The sequence below is a fragment of the Ciona robusta genome, chromosome 2 (genome assembly GCF_009617815.1).
Source record: "Ciona robusta chromosome 2, ASM961781v2".
Classification (NCBI taxonomy): Eukaryota; Metazoa; Chordata; class Ascidiacea; order Phlebobranchia; family Cionidae; genus Ciona; species Ciona robusta.
Genome location: NC_143236.1, coordinates 6,206,244 through 6,220,198, shown reverse-complemented (window position 1 = coordinate 6,220,198; position 13,955 = coordinate 6,206,244). Strand labels below are relative to the sequence as shown.

Below are 13,955 nucleotides of genomic sequence, written 5' to 3'. Positions count from 1 at the left end.
ATTATTTTGCGGGAATGTTTTGAGATTTTAGAGGGGTTGATATTGTTACAGAAATATGAGCTCGTCTGACTATAGTTCCGGTGAAGATGTTTATGAGGTGGAAAAAATTATTGATAATATTGTTGTAGACGGCAAGAAGACATTTTACAGGTAATTCAATCGTAATTTTAACAGAAAATGGCTACTGACCCACTGATATAATTTGACAAAACTGTCCTTTTCCTATATAACATACGTTTAACCACTAACCCACAATCTCTAATGTAATGCCTGTGTTGGTATTTAGTGTTTTGGGCACTGGTGAAGAATACTGTAGTACGTTTAACTTACAACTTCCAATTATAAGACTTGTAAAAAGGTTGGTAATTATAGGGGTAAATGTTAGTGGGGTTATTAGGGGTTAAAAAGTCACTGTACGCGTTTAGGGGTTATTGGTAGTTAGTGGTTATAGGGGTTAGTAGTTGGGGATTAGTATAGTTACATTTAGTGGTTAGCAGAAAATGCCAGTCTGCAGAGTATGGCAGTTCCTGACGAGATCTCGCGAGTGCAAGACGGTTATTTTTCGCGCGCATGCGTTCTATTATTAAAAATCTGCGTGCAAACCTTTACATTTCCAAGCCACAATAGGAAATCCTACTTAATTGAATACGTATTTTTTTCACATGGAGCTATACAGAGAAGACGGAAAATTTTTTCCGCTAGGAGGCGATGACAAATTTGTTTCTCTAATCTATGGGGAGCAGACTGTTTGTATCACTAATATTACATTCTGTATAAACAGAGTAAGATGGAAAGGTTACGGACCAGATTCTGATACTTGGGAACCAAAAGAAAATTTACTGAGTTGTGAAGATTTATTAAACGTGGGTGCCATATTTTGCAAACTGGATTGGAAAATGAATAAAACCAAAATGTTTGAAGAAAGTAATCTATTATTGTTTCTTAAAAATCTGCAAAATTTTGTAAATTCGGAAAAAAAATCTATGCACTGGGTATTTAATATCAATATATTAAAAGTCATATTAAAATTTAATAAATTAATCCCAAATTTACCTGAATCTATGAAAAAATATTCCCAATGAAAAAAGTAAAGCCTATAGGCCTATAGCTTACCAGTGTATATTAATTTATATCTGCCTATTATGTTGAATATTGTTTCAGACTTACATTGCACGTGAAGCGGAATTAAAGAAAAGTAAAGAAAGCCATGTTGAACTTCTATCTGTTGGTCAGTTTATGATGTTATAACCTTGCACCAGTAGATTGTACAAAGTTTTTGTATGGTTTTCCATTCATTTTATCTTTTTTTTATTGTACTCATTTTTGTTTTATATTTCATACTATGCATTTTAGTAAGCAAACAGTGAAACCGATGCTTATGCGTCCAGTGTCCTATGGTACTTATGACATTGCTGCCTTAATTGATTGTAGCACCTAGGCTGTCTTGGTGATATTTAATTCTCATGTCCCGTGGCCTGCCATGCTGTAGCACCTTACCCACATACAACAGATTGTACAGTTTTAATAATGCTATAAAGTAACGCCAAACAATTCCGTTTTTCTTGCAGGAAATTTACTTGGAATAGCAATGCACTGGAATTGTTATGTCCTTATTTTTCACAGAATCAACATCAGATGAGAACTCTGGTGATGACAGAAGATTGCAAAAGAAAAAGACTCAACAAAAAGGAGCCACAAGGAGTGGTAGAGGTCGTGGCAGAGGTCGCGGCAGGGGTCGTTCGAAGGGAATTATTCGAAAGCAGTTAACCGAAAGTATGATAATCAAATTTCTGAAAGATTCTGGTTGTGTACTACCAACTCCATTTGTGTCTTTTATAATTTTTTTTGTGGTTTTTAACAGTAGCGCACTCATAGGTCTAATGAGGTCAGCCACCCATTTTATGCTTTGTGGGACGTGGGGTAATGAGGGCCAGTCCACTTTTATACTTTTCCCTGCCACATTTCACGGCCACAAACTTCTTAAACTTCTTTTGACTTTAATATCTGTTCCGCTTGACCAAGAAATATTAAAAGTGTTTTCCTGCACTGGTCTATAATAATGTAAATATTCATTTTCGTGTAGCTCTTGTCACATTTCCCACTCGGATTCGATCTTATTTTTTTTAAATAATAAAATGAAACAGTATTTATATAGCCTATTTATATTTGCGGCAAGAGAACTTAAATCACGCTCAACCGTAAGTTTTATTTTCCCAGACAAAACAAACTTGAAATATATATATATATATATATTATTTATGACTAGAGAAATTTAACAGAAAGTTTTATTTTCCAGAGAAACAAACTAAGAAAGCAGTCCATGATGATAACGAAGGAGGGTCATCTGACTCCTCATCCTCATTTGAGGAACCGCAAGTCAAGGATCCTTTCTGGGATAACTTGGAAAAAGGGAAGATTGATCTCTTCGCTGGTGATCTTTACTCCAAGATCAAATCAAGAAGAAAGCCTGGAGGATCAATTGATGCGGATGTTGCGTCTCCGGGATCACCTTCACCAGCTCCTGGTATTTTTTTATTGTTTAATGTGATAATTATTTATTTGAGGGTGATCTGTCTATCTAGCCAAATTGGATCTTGCTAAAGCTGTTATATAATTAAAGTTGAACTAGTTATTTTGTAATGCTGTTAAGTAAAAAAAGTGTGGCGTTATAGCACACTTAAATGGGAAATGTCAATTTAGCCCATTGGGTAATGCTTACTGGTACATTTTATTGTTTAATTGACTTGAAATCGGAGACTAATGATGTAATTAAATATACGTCACTTAGATACAGCATTAGACTTGATTTTTGCTGTTTATTTAAAACAAAACTATACTTTCGTAAACCTGATCTGTACATAGCAACCTCGAGTGGCAAGAAACGTGGCCCGAAACCAAAAAACAAAGAAAGAAAAGTTACGAAAGATACCATTGATAAAATTGAAGAGATCAAACCAATGGAAAGTGAAGCTACTGAAACGGTATTTATTTATTTATTTATTTTGGACTTAAATTATTTTTTTTAGTTAAACCAGAAATTGAGAAAAGTTTATACAACAGTGTAGAGAAGGGACTAAGAGCTAAGGCATAGTTTAAGTAAAGATTTAACTGTTTCTTAAGTTGAAAGTGAACCTACCAAACTAGTATTTCGTTTTTGTTACTTAAAATTTGTCTGAAATTTTTAAAGTTTAATAAAGCAAGCCAAAGAAAGGAGTAGCCTAGTTTCTAGTTTGAGTTAAAAACTTTTTATTTTAAGAATATCAAAGAAAAAAAAGTTGTGTTAATACTTTGGATTAGCACTGTTTGTTTTATTACCCCATGTAGCACTGATTGTTCCAGAAGTTTAAATACTAACCTCCATCTAATGATGTTAATATATAAACTGTAAATAAGTTTGTTTTTCAGATAAATATGGATATAGAAGAACAAACTTCTGTTGACCCTAAGGTTAGTGGTAGATATTTAGACTGAATCAGTGTTTTTGGACCCTTGTAGCCAGATGGGCTGTGAATGTCACTTTTGTTAAAAAAATGTTACCCTTTTATTTTATTTATACCCTTATGATCATTTTTCCTTATGATCATTTTTCTTATGATCATTTTGTTTCTATCCTTATGGTTCGATTACAGTGGTACAGATGACGTCCCACAAATATATTTAACATGGAACTTTCTGAACAATAAGGAGACAAAATTTAAACGAAAAGTGTTTGTAGTTTGGCTCTTCCAGCACATTTTTTTTGGCTAACTGTTGTGTAGTTGTCTAATTGATCGACTTCATCAGATTGAAATCTGTGTAATTTTATGTTTTTTATGACTCTGGAATTGTTTTATTGCAGCCCGAGAAAAGCAATATAGAAGTAGTAGAAGAAAAAGAAGAACCAAAAAGTCCTCCAAAAGTTGCTGAAGACACAGGAAAAGCTCGCGAAGAACCAATGAGTCCGGTATTTTACGTTATGAATTATCTAGTATTAAAAACTTGTTAAACAAGGAGTTTTGTTGTAATGCTTTGTGATGTAAATAAAGTTTAAAACTGCTTTTTTACTAAATTTTGGGGGTAAAATTTTAGGACTTTAATCTGTCGTTTGAACGCAGTTTTCCCCAAGATCTGTATAGATTTAAATTGTACAAGGCAGCAATAAATCATATTTGCATTTTTTTTATATTTTCTTTATCACATTTTTGTACTACTTTTTATAAAAGAAATAATTTGGTTACCATTTTTTCTCAACTTACCAATGTCAATGTTAAAGGTTCTGGAATACCTAGAAACACAACTCAAGGATAGGAATGTTAAACCAACATCATCCAGTGTTTCCAAAGATAAAAAAGAGCAAGAGGTAACACTGTTTCTGTTTTGACCTTTATTTATTTTAAAAATCACAAAAAATTGTTTTTTTTTATTTATCTCTTCGAATAAATTAACGAATATAGCATAAATTGTAAATATAACCTAAATGTGCGGATTGTAGTTTAGCTTTCATATGTAAATTGAAATATAGAATACCTATGCTATACTTGAGTCAATCTCTATCGAAAAAGAAACTAAACTTGGTATCATTTATCATAATAAAATACCAGTTTTAAATATAGTTCTATATATACATACTGTCCGGTGCCATAGCTCAGTGGTTCAGGTGCCTGCATCGAAACCAAAGTGTCCCCGGTTCGGCGCTCGGCAGCGGTACTAAAACTGATCGGCGTATGTGTTCTTGGGCAAGACACTTAACGGACATTGCTCCAACCCAGCGGTCACTAATGGGTTGTCCAAATTGTAAGCCATATCAAATAAAAACCATACACAACCGGACACAAGAAGGACTTCAATGGGCTTTCCAGGTGTTGGGGTAATGGGCCAAATCTGGCCTAAATCCCAGGTCCTTGACCTCACCCATAAGAAATAAAAAAAAAAAAAAATAATAAATATATACATAATTTAAATTACAATCTTCCACCACAGGACAATAAAGACGATGTACCAGCTATATCTAAGGTTGAAGAAAAGAAAAAAGGTAAATGTATCTTTTTCCAACTATGGTTTTTAGGATTATTTAAGTATATATAGAATTTATAAACTTTTTTTGCAGGTGGCGGATTTTTTATTTATATATATATAGATTGATTTTCATGTATATACATTTTTTAAAAAAAAGGTATTTTTTTTTATTTTAATAAATTGATTTCATAATCAAAAATCAATGGTTTCAGATTCAGTTCATAAAGTCGAATCCGAATCGAATGAAAATAAAACAATCTTTGACGTTCACTCAATATTTGATGCTTCATTGAAAAACAAGGAAGCAAAAGAAACAAAACAAACAGTGGAAACTAATGAAAAAACAATTGAGGTAAACAGTGATTCATAATTCCTTGTGGTCTCATTTTTCTTGTAATATGTTTTAATTTTGTTGTACTAGCTTCATTTATTTTAAAGAAGATATTTACAAAATTAGGATTTCGCTAATATTGTTTTTTTATCAGGTTTTTGGTTACAGACATTTAATATTGCAACGACACAATTTTTTACACAACCTCAAATGCGATTTTGCAAGTTTCAAATTCTTTGAACACAAGCAAGTTTAAATTTAAGCCTTGAAAAAAAATTGTTTACTTATTTCAAATTCTTCCTCTTCTTTATCAGTTATCTCGACCAGATGCTTTCTCTGAGTTGATGCAGGAGCTGGACACTGCTCCGATGATGCTTCCCAACATCCAGAGCAGAAAGAAGGATTTAAAACATAGGAGGATTAAGAAGAACAGGTCTGTTCTGTTTGTTACAACAACAGCAAGATAAGAGACTGTATGATGTTGATAAAACAATACAGCTAGTTTGTTTTGTAATATTTTTTTCTGCTTTTTTAATTTTTTTCTTAATTTTTATCTTTTTTTTTTATTCAGCACAAGCGAGAAAGAGTCTCCAAAAACGGCGACCTCATCACGAGCAAGCAGTTTATCAATATTTGAATCATTTCAAAAAGAATTTGAATCTGGGGATTCTCCTTGTGATGTCACAAACAAACCTGTGACGCAACAATCAAAAAAGGGGAGCGAGAAACAAAATTCTCAAACTTCAAAATTGGACTCTCAAAAACCTAAAGAGGGTCAGGGGAAATCCCCTCCTTCACCCTTCCAAGAAAGCGGGGTTTTGCTGAAATTACGAGAAATCGAAGAAATGGCAGAATTTATGAAAATGAAAGTCAACATACAGTTAGATGAGGTACAGTGACTTTTTTTGTTGTATTACATGTCAAAGTATTTTTATATTACTTTATATTTACAGCAGAATTAATATCATTGAAAACATGCTACTGTGTAAATCTCTAGGTGACAGGTGTATAGGTTATTTCTAGGTGTAAAGTCTCCTTTATAATGATAAAAACTTGTGTAAAAACTATTTTTAACAAATTATTTTAACAAACTTTTTTTTCTAATTAATACAAAGCTTTTTTTATATTAAAAATTAAAAAACACTTTATCAAAAAACTTTTTTTCTTCAATTTTTTTTTTTAAACTCCATAAAACAAAAAAAATTTTCATTAAATTTTATGTTTCCAGATCACCACTAAAGATATTGAACAACATCATGAGAGTGGGGAACCCCCTTGCAGAGTTGATTCGGAAGTTTCAAACGCAGAGTTTCGTCAATATATTCGTTCTAATAACTATGGGATGGTGTTTGAGGTGCTCAAGTCAAAGAGGAGGATGTATAATTTGGAACATCAGGTAATGCGGGCGTGGGAAGATGTGTGTTTGAAAAAATAAATCAATAAAAGTTGACCCGGGAAACATAGGCCCCAAACCCTGAAATCTATTTTTAAATTAACTCATACCCTAACTGTATAGGTGCCAATTTTGAAATTTTGGTGAAATTCTGGGGTGTTATTTTTAAAGTGAAGTTGCTCTCATAGTCATCAAATACAAAGAAACTTAATTTTATTGCTTAAACAGCTTTTAACCTGTTAATAAACTATAATGCATTCTCCACCTTGATCAGGCACTTTTGTGAGGTCTTGCAGCGTGGCACGCCATGGGTCCTAGGATTTAGGCCTGGGTTGGCCCATTAACTCACATCCCTAATGTTTCCGCCTCTTCTTACCTTTTTATTCAAATTAAAACTCAAAATTCTCCCCAGGATTCAATGTGGTTGACGCAGCTCATGATAGCTTCAACAGCAGGGTTCAGTGAGATTGTTAAAATTTTATGTCACTACGGGGCGAAAGTAAACGCTCGTACCAAGACTAACCAGACAGCGTTGATACTCGCTTCTGAAAAAGGTCACAGTATTACAGTGAGGATACTTATCACTTACGGGGCGTACGTTAATCTGCAAACCACTGCAGGGGAATCTGCACTTATGAAGGTAAAGGGGATTAATAATTTTGTTTAATTGTTTAATTACATCAAAGTTTTTGTTCGATATTATAAACGTGCTGTTTAAGATATTCTATTTTTTTGTAAATATTGATTTGAATGTGGAAAATTGAACTTGGTTTTTTTTTTTGAAAACACTTTAATGTTGTAGATAGCTGATAGGTTAACTATGAATACAGTTAATCAGAGTTGAACCTTTACCTCAAGACCAAGAAACATTATCAATTGTTCATTTCGTAAAGGCATGTATGATGTATTAACCATATAACAATTCGTTTTTAAATTTTCCCATGCCATCTGATAAAGATTCATTTTGGGGTAATAGGCCAACTCTGGCTTATATTTTACATCTACACTTATGGTTTAATTCAGGCAACTAAGAACGGACATTATGAAATAGCTCGCTGTCTCCTCCAAGCGGGGGCAGATCCTTGTTTAAAGTCACCACAAGTTGGGTTGAGCTTAGAGAGTCGCTCGGCAGCTCCTGTTGTTTCGATGGTGAACAAACACAGACAGAGGTATGTGTGATGTCATAAGTGGAAACAGTGTTTTTTCTGTAAAAAATATTCACCCACAAAAATATATACTTGGTAGCTCGTCAGCTGGCATGAATTGTATGAAACAGAACATGTGTGTTATTACAAATGTGATTGCCCTGCTATGCGAGGGTAAATAAGTTACGTAATCAGACCCCATAACGTTATGTTTATGCTTATCACATCAAGAATTCTTAAATGTGGACAACGTTTAATCAAAAAAAATAGTCTAAAAAATAATTAGTTGAAAATAAAAATATAATAAAACTCCCGCATATCTTTCAGGATTGAATCTTCCGTTGATGCTTGCATCCGATCCCATGTTAACGAGCTCGGACTTGTTCTTCACGGATCCCCAATCTTTCCTCTCAAGTTCCACAACATCCGGGAAGGAGCTCTTCTTCATACAAACTTCAACTGCGACCTCGAAAGTATTCCACCAAGTAAGTTGGATTGTTGTTTTAAATTTATTAATAAATACAAAAGTTTGATCAGCGCTATGACAGATTTCTCCAGCCTAACTGTTTCACGTAAACTCTTTAGGAACTACCAGCTTAAAAAGACTTATAAAGTAGAAGAAGAAAAAAACATAACGATTGGATTTTATAAGTTTTTGAAGTTTTTTTGATGTTCTAATTTTTTCAATAATTTTTTATTAGTAGAAATGAGACATCCTTGCTTGGGTCGAAGATAGAAGTTGTAAGATTCAATAAATTAATAAAATAATTTCTCGTCAACAGATCAAGGTGTTGTTTTATTCTCCGTTCATGGTCTTACTGGCTCAAACATGTCAATCAAATGTAGATTACGAGGTCCGTGTCACGTGCATGCTGTCACTATCAACAATGGTGTCATGGACCCTGTCATGCCAACGAAAGAAGTAAGGCTGTTTGTTTATCATATATTGTTAACATTTTTTAATAGATCTGAAAGCTCATCTGGTATAAAAAAAACAAAAATTAAAAAAAAGTTAAAAAATGTTTCAACTGCCCTGGCAGAAATACACTATGTTTTTCATACTATATGAGCTGTTGAAAGAACATTTACAATATGCCTGGTAGCCGAAGTAACAGAATATACTACAGGTTGTCACTGTGCCCTTACATATTCATTAGAAACATAAATATTTTATTATACAACTGGTTGAACTTGATTTTTGTTTGTTCCATTTTCATAGCAACAGATTCTTTTGCTCTTGACGACATTACTTTCATACTTTAATAACAATTTTATTCTCAGCCAAACAAATTTTCGCACTTCATGACCAACCTTATATGGCGAGACGGATTGAATTCTTTACGAGTTTTCCTATCCCAGGTAATTAGTGTGTTTGTAATTGTTGATATAGTAGGGTGGGAGCAATGAGACACCTTTTCATTCCATTTTCTCGTCCCATTTGGTAGTAAACATAGAACATTCAAAGAATTATAAACTGTATTCTCACGACTTCCATACACCATTGTTAATTGTTTAAAACACGAATAGGATGTTTGGGTCTTATGTGCTAAAGGTGCCCATCTCCCCCACCCTACTATACAATACAATATATAGTACTGTAGGTCAATTAACACCTAATACCCTATATTTCCGATCATGTTTTGAACAATTGCCAACAGTCTCTGGGAGTAATGTTATTTAATGCTGTAAAATTTATTTTTTGACTTTTGCTTAAGATTGTCTAGTAATGTTAAAAGAAAGTAACACACTTTGTTTTTGTGAATCTGTAAAAGTTATAACATATATATTATATTTATTATTAATCAATAATCATTATTAAATACTTCTAAAAACATCAGTTCTTTTGTTCATGTTTATAGTTATACCACATTCTGCCCATGCTTTGTCTTTTGTGTATCAGGTTACCTTGTTATTATTGTCTCAAAGTGTAAAAAAACCTTGTTATCATGCAGGATGGTACAAGCAACGAAAAGATATATCTTACTGCTTATCTAGTTGGAATTAGTGGAGCATGACGAACAAGAAATCCAATAAAATTCTATCTTTCCGCAATTTCTGAAATATTTTCTTTTCCTTCGCTAGTTTTAGCCAGTCGTGGAAGATGAAAAATTAAATAAAAATGAAAGACAACTTTGTCATGTCGTTTAATTCATTTATGCTATGGTTTGCATCTAATTTATAAATATATATTAAAAATATGGTTCCATTGCCAAATTTTGGTCCTGGAACTGAAAAAAACGGGGATGCTAGTACCAAAATATTGTTGCTAATGACAAAATATTGCTTCTGGTAATTAAAAATTATGGTTGCTAGTACCAAAATATTGTTACTAGTGACGAAAATACTGCTGCTGGTATTTAAAAAATATGGTTGCTAGTACCAAAATATTGTTACTAGTGACGAAAATACTGCTGCTGGTATTTAAAAAGTATGGTTGCTAGTACCAAAATATTGTTACTAGTGACGAAAATACTGCTGCTGGTATTTAAAAAATATGGTTGCTAGTACCAAAATATTGTTGCTAATGACGAAATTTTGCTTCTGGTAATTTAAAAATATGATTGCTAGTACCAAAATATTGTTGCTAATGACGAAATATTGCTTTTGGTATTTAAAAAATATGATTGCTAGTACCAAAATATTTTTGCTAATGATGAAATATTGCTTCTGGTAATTAAAAAATATAATTGCTAATACCAAAATATTGTTGCTAATAACGAAATATTGCTTCTGGTAATTAAAAAATATGATTGCTAGTACCAAAATATTCTTGCTAATGACGAAATATTGCCTCTGGTATTTAAAAATATGATTGCTAGTGCCAAAATATTGTTGCTAATGACGAAATATTGCTTCTGGTAATTAAAAAATATGGTGGCTAGTACCAAAATATTCTTGCTAATGACGAAATATTGCCTCTGGTATTTAAAAATATGATTGCTAGTGCCAAAATATTGTTGCTAATGACGAAATATTGCTTGTGGTAATTAAAAAATATGGTTGCTAATGCCAAAATATTGTTGCTAATGACGAAATATTGCTTGTGGTAATTAAAAAATATGATTGCTTATACCAAAATATTGTTGTTAATGATGAAATATTGCTTCTGGTAATTAAAAAGTATGGTTGCTAGTACCAAAATATTGGTGCTACTGACGAAATATTGCTTCTGGTAATTAAAAAGTATGGTTGCTAGTACCAAAATATTGTTGCCAATGACGAAATATTGCCCCTGGTAATTAAAAAATATGGTTGCTAGTGCCAAAATATTGTTGCTAATGACGAAATATTGCTTCTGGTAATTGAAAAATATGGTTGCTAGTGCCAAAATATTATTGCTAATGACGAAATATTGCTTCTGGTAATTAAAAAATATGGTTGCTAGTACCACATTATTGTTGCTAATGACGAAATATTGCTTCTGGTAATTAAAAAATATGGTTGCTAGTGCCAAAATATTGGTGCTAATGACGAAATATTGCTTCTGGTAATTAAAAAGTATGGTGGCCAGTGCCAAAATATTGTTGCTAATGACAAAATATAGCTTCTAGTAATTAAAAAATATGGTTGCTAGTACCAAAATATTGGTGCTAATGACGAAATATTGCTTTCGGTAATTAAAAAATATGGTTGCTAGTACCAAAATATTGTTGCTAATGACGTAATATTGCTTCTGGTAATTAAAAAATATGATTGCTATTACCAAAATATTGGTGCTACTGACGAAATATTGCTTCTGGTAATTAAAAAGTATGGTTGCTAGTGCCAAAATATTGTTGCTAATGACGAAATATTACTTGTGGTAATTAAAAAATATGGTTGCTAGTGCCAAAGTATTGTTTCTAATGACGAAATATTGCTTCTGGTAATTAAAAAATAAGGTTGCTAGTGCCAAAATATTGTTGCTAATGACGAAATATTGCTTTTGGTATTTAAAAAATATGATTGCTAGTACCAAAATATTTTTGCTAATGATGAAATATTGCTTCTGGTAATTAAAAAATATAATTGCTAATACCAAAATATTGTTGCTAATGACGAAATAATGCTTCTGGTATTTAAAAAATATGATTGCTAGTACCAAAATATTCTTGCTAATGACGAAATATTGCCTCTGGTATTTAAAAATATGATTGCTAGTGCCAAAATATTGTTGCTAATGACGAAATATTGCTTGTGGTAATTAAAAAATATGGTTGCTAATGCCAAAATATTGTTGCTAATGACGAAATAATGCCACTGGTAATTAAAAAATATAATTGCTAATACCAAAATATTGTTGCTAATGACGAAATAATGCTTCTGGTATTTAAAAAATATGATTGCTAGTACCAAAATATTCTTGCTAATGACGAAATATTGCCTCTGGTATTTAAAAATATGGTTGCTAGTGCCAAAATATTGTTGCTAATGACGAAATATTGCTTCTGTTATTAAAAAAATATGGTTGCTAGTGCCAAAATATTGTTGCTAATGACGAAATATTGCCTCTGGTATTTAAAAAATATGGTTGCTAGTGCCAAAATATTGTTGCTAATGACGAAATATTGCTTCTGGTATTTAAAAAATATGGTTGCTAGTGCCAAAATATTATTGCTAATGACGAAATATTGCTTCTGGTATTTAAAAAATATGGTTGCTAGTGCCAAAATATTGTTGCTAATGACGAAATATTGCTTCTGGTAATTAAAAAATATGGTTGCTAGTGCCAAAATATTGTTGCTAATGACGAAATATTGCTTCTGGTAATTAAAAAATATGATTGCTATTACCAAAATATTGTTGCTAATGACGAAATAATGCTTCTGGTATTTAAAAAATATGATTGCTAGTACCAAAATATTCTTGCTAATGACGAAATATTGCCTCTGGTATTTAAAAATATGATTGCTATTACCAAAATATTGTTGCTAATGACGAAATACTGCTGCTGGTATTTAAAAAATATGATTGTTGGACCAAAATATTGTTGCTAATGACGAAATATTGCTTCTGGTAATTAAAAAAATATGGTTGCTAGTGCCAAAATATTGTTGCTAATGACGAAATAATGCCACTGGTAATTAAAAAATATGGTGGCTAGTACCAAAATATTCTTGCTAATGACGAAATATTGCCTCTGGTATTTAAAAATATGATTGCTAGTACCAAAATATTGTTGCTAATGACGAAATATTGCTTGTGGTAATTAAAAAATATGGTTGCTAGTGCCAAAATATTGTTGCTAATGACGAAATATTGCTTCTGTTATTAAAAAAATATGGTTGCTATTACCAAAATATGGTTGCTAGTGCCAAAATATTGTTGCTAATGACGAAATATTGCTTCTGGTAATTAAAAAATATGGTTGCTAGTGCCAAAATATTGTTGCTAATGACGAAATATTGCTTGTGGTAATTAAAAAAATATGGTTGCTAATACCGAAATATTGTTGCTAATGACGAAATATTGCTTCTGGTACTTAAAAATATGATTGCTAGTACCAAAATATTGTTGCTAATGACGAAATATTGCCTTTGGTAATTAAAAAAATATGGTTGCTAGTGCCAAAATATTGTTGCTAATGACGAAATATTGCTTCTGGTAATTGAAAATTATGGTTGCTAGTACCAAAATATTGTTGCTAATGACGAAATATTGCCTTTGGTAATTAAAAAAATATGGTTGCTAGTGCCAAAATATTGTTGCTAATGACGAAATATTGCTTCTGGTAATTAAAAAATATGGTTGCTAATGCCAAAATATTGGTGCTAATGACGAAATATTGCTTCTGGTATTTAAAAAATATGATTGCCAGTACCAAAATATTGTTGCTAATGACGAAATATTGCTTCTGGTACTTAAAAAATATGATTGCTATTACCAAAATATTGTTGCCAATGACGAAATATTGCTTCTGGTACCTAAAAAATATGATTGCTATTACCAAAATATTGTTGCTAATGACGAAATATTGCTTCTGGTAATTAAAAAATATGGTTGCTAGTGTCAAAATATTGGTGCTAATGACGAAATATTGCTTCTGGTATTTAAAAAATATGGTTGCTAGTGCCAAAATATTGGTGCTAATGACGAAATATTGCTTCTGGTA

At 31.9% G+C, this 13,955-nt stretch overlaps 1 protein-coding gene across 1 annotated transcript; it reads left to right on the top strand.

Moving 5' to 3' along the window:
- Window positions 1–7: 7 nt before the first annotated feature.
- On the top strand, window positions 8–9,994 carry LOC149740600 (uncharacterized). Its single transcript, XM_089872661.1, has 20 exons — window positions 8–150; window positions 782–863; window positions 1,162–1,228; window positions 1,624–1,773; window positions 2,297–2,524; window positions 2,863–2,981; window positions 3,406–3,447; window positions 3,839–3,943; window positions 4,253–4,339; window positions 4,960–5,011; window positions 5,208–5,347; window positions 5,641–5,759; window positions 5,898–6,216; window positions 6,555–6,722; window positions 7,132–7,359; window positions 7,743–7,888; window positions 8,192–8,349; window positions 8,647–8,786; window positions 9,146–9,223; window positions 9,817–9,994. Exons 1-20 carry the CDS (start codon window positions 56–58, stop codon window positions 9,877–9,879), a joined length of 2,586 nt encoding a protein of 861 aa, XP_089728787.1. The 5' UTR covers window positions 8–55; the 3' UTR covers window positions 9,880–9,994.
- Window positions 9,995–13,955: the final 3,961 nt, after the last annotated feature.